The sequence below is a fragment of the Medicago sativa genome, chromosome 6 (genome assembly GCF_051527215.1).
Source record: "Medicago sativa cultivar Bolivia chromosome 6, Bolivia_mono, whole genome shotgun sequence".
NCBI lineage: Eukaryota > Viridiplantae > Streptophyta > Magnoliopsida > Fabales > Fabaceae > Medicago > Medicago sativa.
Window position 1 is genome coordinate 96985517 of NC_140754.1, and position 10231 is coordinate 96995747.

Below are 10231 nucleotides of genomic sequence, written 5' to 3' on the forward strand. Positions count from 1 at the left end.
ATGGACAACTGTGTCTATATTTTAAATTTAATCGTGGAGAAAATATATTTCAAACTTTGTTCTTGTCTTGATGGGAAAATAAGCACACATTTTCAAAATGTGCTCCTCATAAGATCAAACATCCTCTTCGTTTCATTCTCTCACACTTTAGCTCTTTCTATTCTTAAAACTTGGCTTCTTCATGGTTTTCATATAACCAACCACACCTGATTTAGACTTGCCAAATCAAAAACAAAATAACCATGTAAGCACTTTTTAACTAGTTGGTTAGAAAATAATAACCAAGTACACGTTTTTTTTTAAAAAAAAAAAAGTTAACTTGTTAGAATAAGATAAGATAAAAGACCACACAAAGGATTTTACCTAGTAATACATAAAATTTAATTCACAATAGTTCTTGTTATTTATGGCAATTTAATTCACAATAGTTCTTGTTATTTATGGCAATTTGGTTCTCAATTTTAAACGGCTAAAATTGTACTAGATCAGGTAAACTGCCAAGTCCTTATCTTACCCCACCATATGTAGACCAAGTCAACGGTTCGAATATAGTCTTTAGAGCTTTAAAATTACAAAATAATTACAAAATAAAAATAGAAAATAATTTCACATATCGAACGGGACTAAATTGCCCACTTCAAATGAATCTTCTCTAAATATTTATTTATGCATAGAAAGAAAATATCTTCTCACTTTACTAATTTTAGAGTGTCAAATTCTAAATCATTTGAGAGAATTCAAGTTCGATATCTGATTGATGAACAATTCTTGATCATATTTTATTTACATCTCAAGTGAACGTTAGATTACTTGACTCTATCTATAGAAATCAATAGGCATGGCAACAAGGCAGGACGGGAAGGGGTTTTGTTTCCCGTCCCCAAACCCGTCCTCAATTTCCACGGGGTGAAATATAGAATCTTAGAACTATACCCGACAGGGTTTGGATATCCCAACACACCGTATCTTTGCATGAACTTTGACCGCAATTTTATAATCTAGAAAAAATGTAAAAAAAAGTCAAAATTATGATGTTTCAACAATTTGATTTTTTTAATGGAAAAAAGTAGAGGAAATGACATGTTTAAGACTCACCTTAAAAATACAAATGAGTGAATATTGTTTATTTGTTATTGAATTTATCAATCAATTTCATTTTTGAATTTTTTGAAATACTCAAATTGTTTCACGTCTTTCATATAAATATAAAAGAGATAGAGATGTAAATTTGATATAAACAAAATGAGTTCGGAGCCATTACTTGCCACACACTCATTTTTCGAAATCGGGAAAAATCCAACCCTTAATTAATTAAGGAAAATGTTAATAAGTGTCCTTAAAATATTTGTTATCATGATTTTTTTTTTTTTGAATTGGCAAAATATTATTAACCAACGAGCCCGTGCGAGAAGCACTAATAAGCTCGGGTGGGAAAAAAAATACAGAAGGGGAAATCGGTTGCCATAAGAACGTGGCTCGAACAAAAACCCCTTAAAAACCACCCAAAAAAAGGAACAAAAGAAAATTGACGCAGGCATATACAAATGAGCAACCACATGCATACCCCTGCGTCAACCCCAAGCCTAAATCACAACACAAGAGCAGCACCTATGAGCAGGAAACACCCAAGAAAAACACACCAAAAAAGACTACACCAATGCTGCACAAACGCCTAAGAGGCCTAACAACACAGCCCAGCTAACCAACTCACCAGGCTCGGTGTCACAACAAGCAGCAGCCGTAACACAGCAGCGCAGGCCAAAAAACTCAGCTGAAGCTGCACTAATGCTGATACCAAAATCTGCTAACCAACCCAAAGAACACAGCTGGAAAAACTCAGCAGGCCAAAACCAAAGACAGCAGCTCCACTGGCAGCGATTAAATGCGAGGCTGGGACCGTTTAAGACACCAAATCGGATTCCAACACCACTCAAAGAATTGACAAACCGGCATACACATCTTATACATCGCCCACTTCCAAGACAACACTCTCACCTCTTCAACAATAACCTCCACCTCTACATTTACATCGTTAAAAACTTTGTCATTCCGAGTATTCCATAACACCCAAATGGTAGCTAGCCAAATAATCCCCTTACCCTTTTTGACCTTGATGTCCCTTTCCCCATCAAGCCAACACTCCCAATGGACAAAAAGATTTGGAGGCATGATGAACAAACACTCTAACCACCACATTAACTTCAACCAAACCGCTCTAGCCACATCACAATGGAGAAAAAGATGAAGGGTGGATTCCATAGTTCTATTACACAAACCGCACAAAGGTTGCACCTCCGGCCCTAGGACATTCCTCAAAGCAAGATTAAGTTTTGTAGGGATCCGATTAAGGAAAGATCTCCAAGCAAAGGCCACCACCTTAGAAGGTGCGGGACACTTCCACAACCACTCAAAAACCCCTTTATCCTCCTCCCTCCACAACACCTCACTAGAGACAAGACTATCCACCCTTTTATAGGCCGAATTCACCGTAAAAAACCCGGAATCATCAAATTTCCACTTCCACAAATCAACCTCATTTGACAACCTCACACCTTCCAAATCCTCCTTAAGGCTCAAGAACACCTCTTCTTCCCACATAAAGAGATGTCTTCTCCAAGTGAAATTTCAATCCGTTCCAAATTCCGACCGCACACCCACCTCACCCACCATAGCTTCCTTTTGCTCGGAGATAGAATAAAGCCTTGGATATTTAGTCCGAAAACTTCGATTTCCTATCCACGCATCATTCCAAAAACAAGAAGTGAGCCCATTACCAACACACCGCTCCACTCCCGAGTTAAACCAATTTAGCTCACCAAAATCACCTAGTTTAACAATATCCTTCCACCAAGAAGAGGTCAATCTCATCCCCCCACTATACCCTCCTTCCAACAAAACGCCCACACAATTACCATACTTGGAATTCAAAACATCCTTCCAAAGGGCCATGATTTATTTATTAAATACAAGTTTTACTGTCAAAGTCTGCGGTTCGATCTTGACCCGCAAGAGTTCTCTTACCTAGAAATCGGAGGGTTAACAAATGAAAACAACTTCTCAAATTAAAATTGAAGGATAAACCAAAAGTCCAAAAGAGATTAAAAAAAGGGAAAGTAATCAAGACCAAAATCATTTTCCCGCTAAAAGCATAAAACTAAACTACAAATCTTCTGGAATCTTCTGCACCACTCACTCCTCCGTCGCAATGGTACTCTCTCTCTCTCTTTGTAATATCACGCCTGTCAGTATCAGAATATTACCAGTCGATCGTGCCATAGGATTAATGTTACGGAAAGAAAGTTTGACGGAAATATTTATTATGAGATGTCAGCTTAATACGAGTTATGTATCAGTGTCGTATTAAACACGTTTAAGACAAGGGCATATTGGTAATTGCACACAAAAGGATATTTATATGGTTATGGCCTAAAATATCTCATTTTTCCATCTTCTTTCTCTCTCTAGGTTAGAGAAAAGAGTTTTGCTCTCCCTTCTCTCTAAACCATCGCCCCCTTTCCCTCAATCATGTACCATTAAAGCTTCCAAGTTCATGCAATTGGTGGCTTAGCAAGCAAGGAACAAGTGGAAGAATGGATTAGGCATGGTTTGGTTGGAAAGCTATGGATCAAGAATGAAGTGGAAGTTAGGGTTTGAGCTTGAAGCTTGAGGAAATGCAAGAAACTTGTTTAGGTGAGTTCTTAGATAGTTTGACCTTCCTTTGGGTTGTGCAATTTTAGCAAGAAAACAAGATTTATGTTAGTTTAGGCATACAGAGAATTTTAGTACCCCAAAGCAATTCTTGTTGATTATGTGTTAGATTGCCATGAAATATGTTTATTTATGCCTCTATAAGTTGATGGATGTTTATGGTGCATTGCAGGATCGAATTTGACGAGTTTTGGGTCAAAATTACAAAATCAGCACCACAGACCCGAAGAAACTCGCTATTAGCGAAATAATTTCGCTAATAGCGAAATTTGCCAGAAGAAAACCGCTCCAGGGTCGCTAATAGCGAAACCCTCTGACTTGCCAGCATGCTTTTTGGCTTGTTGGCTCTTTGTAGGGTCGGTGGTGCATTCCGAAGCCTTCCTTTCAACGTTTTATAACTTTGTAACCCCAAAACAACATCTAGGCAATGCACATAACATCAAATGATCCTTAAATCAAGAATAATGGCAATCTTAGCATGAACATCAAGAAAAGCGCAAGAGAGTTTAAGCTGATTTATTCGGGTAGTAAGCACTAAGAAAGGGAATGAAAGTGGAGCCTTGACATAGCTTTTCAAGAACTAGAATAACATGTAAAGAAATAGAGTACTATGCATTAGCAATATGCTTGTTAAGACGCGAAGTGATATAGAGTATTATCTTCGCATAGGAGCTAGAACGACCATACGAGTATGGCAAGACGTGAATTGATTAGATATCTCTTCACATAGCAAGTTAAGCAAACATATAGTTTACCTCTAGTGGATCGCTTAAGGATCCGAGGTAAAAGAGATAGCATATATAGATGTAATTTTCATGCATGCATATACTAAGACTTTAAAGTTAAAGGTGCCATGTCTCTTGTACTCCTTCCAAGGTTGGATACAAGGGGTTCTCATGATGGGAACGGGGTTAGCCGTAAGGAACCCGCATGTCACTTAGTAAGAAAGATGTAGTGGTCGTGTCTCTTGTGATCCACACTAGGTTGGACACAAGGGGTTCTCCAAGGGGAATGGTTTAGCCGTAAGGGAGCCACGCGTCACTGCATGAGTGCCGTTGGTTATACCTTAGATAGGTTTCCATCGGTTAGATAGGGATTGTGCTCAGGTTTACTCCACCCCGGGGCTCTCCGTAAAATGAACTCAGATAGTGTTTGTTTGTTACACGCTAACCTGATGAATGAATCTGACTATGCATATTTATTAGACATATTTATGTTTTGTCATAGAGCCTTGACGTAGATCGTCAAGAACTAGTAGAGCATTGACGTAGAACGTCAAGAACTAGTATGATAGCAAGATAAGATATGTTATTAGACACAACGTATGTATGCTTAGAGCAATTAGAGAAAGTTATGCCAATGATGATCTTAGGTTTCCTCTAATCGTTCGGTTTAGAATCGTGTCATGATTATGTTATGCTTAGGTCTCGATACGTATAGCGTATTCTTGGCAATGCGGTTTTAGATTCCCTTTGACCGCCATGACACGTATAAGAAGTGAAACCTATAACAAGGTAAGAAGAATCTAATGAAGGCCCTAGTATGCACGACCGTTTAAGTATGCAAGTCCCCACACACGTATAATCAACCGACAGGTTGTATTGTAGACATGTGGTGACCGCAGGTTTCCCCTGAGGTTACCTATAGCCTAGGATTAGATAGAACTCACTGAGACATTATGTCTCATCCCAATCCTTATTTGTTTCAGATAAACAATTTGGATGGCAAGCTAGAAGCCGAATGGATGTTTCAGCAAGTGTTCGTACGTAAGATCCATATCATCCTGTAGCGGGTACTTTAGAAAAGTTGAGTTGTATTATCATTGTACGAACACATATTGTTGTATAAGATATTTATTCGAAGTTTTATTGTTGTAAATTTTAATGTATCCAGTATTAAACTAATACACACGCTAAACTTTCTAGATACGTTTAGGGTGGGTATTACACACACACACTCTCTCTCTCTCTCTCTCTCTCTCTCTCTCTCTCTCTCTCTCTCTCTCTCTCTCTCTCTCTCTCTCTCTCTCTCTTTCATAGAACTACAAATCGATTATTTCGTAACGCGTGTTTAGATTTTATTGCTTAATGTTTTTTTCATCACAAATTTGAACTCTTTCGTTTGAATCGCTTACTTCAATACCTGAAACTTCAGTTTTACTCAATTCTTTCATTTTTCAACCGATTAAATGGCATAAATAATGAATTATTTTGATTCAATACAAAAACTAACCTAATCGAGTGTTTAATCCGTTTATAGTTTATGCAAATTGTGTTTCTATGAACGAAAATTTAATTGATGTGTTTTTGTTTTGGTTCTGTCAAAGAAAAGTGAGAGAAGATATTTCAAATTTTTACGAATCTTAACATTTATAAATTTGGTTATTACTTTCGGCGAAGAACGAGGTCGCCAACTTCGAATTCTCTTTTGATTACCCTTTTATTGTAACGAGCGGCTAATTTTTGTCATCTGAGTTATGCTTTAAATATTACCCTACATACTTATCTCTCTAGCACTCACTCTTTTATTGGATGAAATCAATGTATGTCCCACCACTTTGTGTGGGTTCAATTTTCAAAGTGTAGACCCACAGCGATTTAAACCAATAAGAGAGTGGGTATTAGAAAGAGTGTTCAAAAAAGAGTGTTGTTAGCATTAATCTTCCAGCTAAGTCACATCAACATGGAATACGCACTACAATGCATTAGTTAAGGCAATTAAATATAAGAATCTTAATCCTCGAAACAATAAAAGTACATTGATTAAGGACTGATACACTACTCTGATAGGGCAAACTTCCTTTACTCACTTCTTCATCCTTCTTCTTTTCACTTCATCATCCTCATCTTCAGTGTCATCCAAATCCTTATGTAGATATTTAATGGGATCAATCCACATGTTTACAATAACACCTGCAACTTGATCTCTCTTCAACTCTTCCTTTTTAGACGAGGTGCAGAACCAATTAAAGAAACTATGGGCAGTTAAAGGTTGCTTATTATTCTTGTCCTTCTCACTCTTGTTGGGAACCGGTTCACCCTTTTTCCATTCTATAACAGTAGATTTAACCGCAGTTGTTACTCCTTCATATATGGTAAAATCCTTATCAAGGTGTTTATTGTAAAAATATTCATTTTCCTCAAAATTAAATATGATTGAGTAGCCTAGTTTAGCAACTGATTTGTACTCAACTTCAATAGAAACGAGGGACTCCCTAAAGACCGTTTCATCCGTGACATTCAAGAGGCTAGAAAGGACAGGATGTGCCATAAACGCCTTATACCAGAATTGAGGCAATTGCTGCAATAGTTTATTGCGCGCATCACACCTCATTTTAAGTTTCTGAATGAAATCCCCCTCAATAGTTTCTATTGCAATTCTCTCTTGCTTATAAATCTAAAACCATAACAATCACAATTAAATTAAATAAAAATAATAAAACCCTCACACAACAACAACAACAACAACGACGACGACGTAAATTAAATATAAATAATACAACCCTCACACGACACAAACAAGAGGCCAATTTTTTTATTTATTTGCATTGGGTCTTGGGGTTTGTGAGTGAATATAAACTCCCCGTAATTTGGGGAACTCAGTTATTGTATTGAAGGACATTAGAGGATTTATATGAATTCTTCATATATTCAATCAATGTTGTAATAATATTCATAAAATTAAAAATATAATAATGATAAGCAATTATTTAACATAGTCTAAAAAAATTAATGTGAAAAATTTCTTCCTTTTTTTTTTTTTATTTCCCACCCCAAAAGCCCTTCACCTCCAAAATCCCAAACAAAGTCTATTTGTTACATGATTTCTTTTGTTGTAAAAAAACGGAAATAATTGCGGTTTAAAATCTTGTTGTTTACGACCAAAAACCCGCCATTACGTGTAAAAACATTTCAGGCAAGGAGATTTATGAAATTTTTATTTCAAATAAATAGGACTGTGACGAAGTAAACATAAATCACTAAAGTAGAAACCACAAAAATATCTCCAAAAAAGAAAAAAGAACTATGATACCTCATCAATTCGATCTTGAATTTGCTTCATCGTTTCTTCAGCCTCTTTGCCTTCTTTAGATGCTTCCACTAGAGGCAAGTCAGTATCCATTATCGGAGAAGAGACGTCCTTTTCCTGCCCCTTTTCCTGCCATTGAGTAATTTTTTCACAGTTTATTTCAAAACAACACGACCATAGAATCTATACTGTTCATTTCAAAACATTAACCACTAAAGTAAAAACCACAAAAATGTCTCAAAAAATAGAAAAGATCTAAAAGTTGTAGACTTGAGAGCAGTTGAACAGTTTATTTACTATGTAAATATATGTTCTGTTTCCTTAGAACATGAATATGATCACAACTATTTGCAATACTACCACGTATTATTTTAAAGTTTCTATATAGTAGAATAATTAAATGAATTAAATTTATATCTCATTTTACTAGTCATCCAACAAATATAATATGACTCATAGATGATGAGTACAAATAACAAAATTCAAAACTAAAACTGTGGAGACTTATAAATCATGACGTCTATCATAATTGAGCGGACTCAATATCAATCAAGTGCTAGTCAACCCAAGTCTAAAGATAGATTTTGAAAAGGTGTTAGAATTTTGAAAATTAGGCCTAAATAAACCCCAAAAACTAGCTCAAGGTATTAGGCCTAAATAAACCCCAAAAACTAGCTCAAGGTATTAAGGTAGTGTTGTTGATTGCAAAAAAAAATAAAAATAAAAACTAATGTAGCTTTTATTTAGCTGACAACACTTTGTACTAAGGAGCATATCGCAAAACAAAACAAATAATCGATGTGTTATAGAGACTATTTGACAACACAATAATTATCACTTAATTGTAAAAGTTGACTTACAATGTAATAATAATGTCCAGGATCTTTCCATAACTCATATTTGATGATATCAGCATACTACAATTTAAAGAAGGTTCATCAACGATGGGTCGATAGATAGATAAAAATGTGATACAAATCATATAAACAAAAAGCTTAATACACATACCTGATCCCTAACTTTACCCAAAACATGTAGTGGCTCTATATCATCAAACCAGGAAAAGAAACTGCTGACACAAAAGACACTATAATTAATTATTTATTCCATTTGACAATAAATTAGATACAATAGGTACTAACCTATTCTCACGTTCCCATTCCTCAACATACTGTCAATACAAGTTCGTGTTAGAGAGGCAATTTTGTAGTAGTCATTGTTCAACAATTACTCATAAATACTAGTTTATATGAGTTTACCGCTGTTTCCCACTCGATTTTCTTGTTTGAGACAGTGATAATTGTTCCCCTTTCATAGACAGCAAAATTCTTTGCAATCTTTTCATTTTTAATATAATCATTTCGCCGAAATTCCTGAATAAAAAATATTTTTAGCTACTATTAATAATTTTAGTAAAATATTATTTATAAATAATTATGCACATAAAAAGAGAGTAATAAACTCACAAATAAGATTGAATAGCCGTCTTTGCCCTCTTGATGTTTTCCAACCTCGAGAGAAATTAGGTTTTCAAATATCTATCAAATAAAGCGTTATTAGAATACTTGAATTATTATTCATCAGATATATATGACTAAAGGAACAACATTGAATGATATAGTCGGGAACTGGAAGTTTTTATTTGAACTATATTGGAAGAGTTATTAATTTAGCTTCGAATAAAATATAATAAATACCAACAATACGAATCGAGGGGTGTATTCAATTAGGATTTAAAATGACTTTTATGATGAAGTCATACCTTTTCATCGAAAGTGGTCACAAACCCTCCAAGTCTAGGATGATTTAGAAACTACACAAAGAATTAAAAAGACATCACAATTTAATAATTTCAAAGCATGCAGCCAACAAAAATGCATAACCTAAATGAAACTCACAACATTTTTCCAGAAAGAAGGAATTGATTTTATAACATCTCTACGTGCATCACAAATTGGTTTCCTTTTCTCATCGAAATCCTGTTCTGATCTCAAAAGTAAAACCCATTTTTCTTCTATGTCCTACAATCATAACATTGGGTGTTACCACAAGTTTTACCAAACATATTCAATCGATGTAAGCACAAAAGATAAGTTATAACTAACATAACATAACATTATATACAGAAAGCAGAAATAGGTGTTTTTTTTTTTGTTACAAGAAATAGGTGTTGTTTTAAATAGGACGAGAACATTGAAAGATTAACAAATCAGTAAAAAAGATAAATAATGGAAAAATACCTTTTCTATGTCATTTTGGATTTGGAAGACATAAGCAACTACCTCTTCAATTTCGAATTTAGAATTTGTTTGGAACTTACTGCAAACCAGAGCTAATCTTTTTTCACTTTGGATCATCATTCTTTCTCTTCGGTTTGTCGTGGTTGGAATAACAATAAAAAAAGGTGACTTAAATTATATTATATAAAAGAATAATGGAAAAGGAAATGTGAGTTAAAAAGAGTGATTTTTTTAGTTAAAACAAATGTGAGGAA

At 35.0% G+C, this 10231-nt stretch overlaps 1 protein-coding gene across 2 annotated transcripts; it reads right to left on the reverse strand.

The window, feature by feature from the left end:
- Positions 1–6385: 6385 nt before the first annotated feature.
- LOC146918647 (NAP1-related protein 1-like) lies at positions 6386–10231 on the reverse strand. Of its 2 annotated transcripts, none has more exons than XM_085720270.1 (10): positions 9978–10225; positions 9636–9758; positions 9500–9550; positions 9204–9275; positions 8997–9110; positions 8880–8908; positions 8746–8806; positions 8598–8654; positions 7741–7866; positions 6386–7104 (listed from the first exon to the last, which is right to left on the reverse strand). In XM_085720270.1, the coding sequence occupies exons 1-10, from the start codon at positions 10095–10097 to the stop codon at positions 6514–6516; spliced, it is 1344 nt and encodes a 447-aa protein (XP_085576396.1). In that variant the 5' UTR covers positions 10098–10225; the 3' UTR covers positions 6386–6513. The 2 variants fall into 2 exon arrangements, with proteins under 2 accessions (XP_085576396.1, XP_085576397.1); XM_085720271.1 differs by having other exon boundaries at positions 6673–6791; positions 9978–10231.

Coding starts and splice junctions, on each gene's coding strand:
- LOC146918647 (XM_085720270.1), bottom strand. CDS start 10,097: ATGATGATCCAAAGTGAAAAAAGATTAGCTCTGGTTTGCAGTAAGTTC. Junction 7,867..8,597: donor CTGGACATTATTATTACATT/GTAAGTCAACTT, acceptor ACTCAATGGCAG/GAAAAGGGGCAGGAAAAGGA. Junction 7,105..7,740: donor TTCAAGATCGAATTGATGAG/GTATCATAGTTC, acceptor TTATGGTTTTAG/ATTTATAAGCAAGAGAGAAT.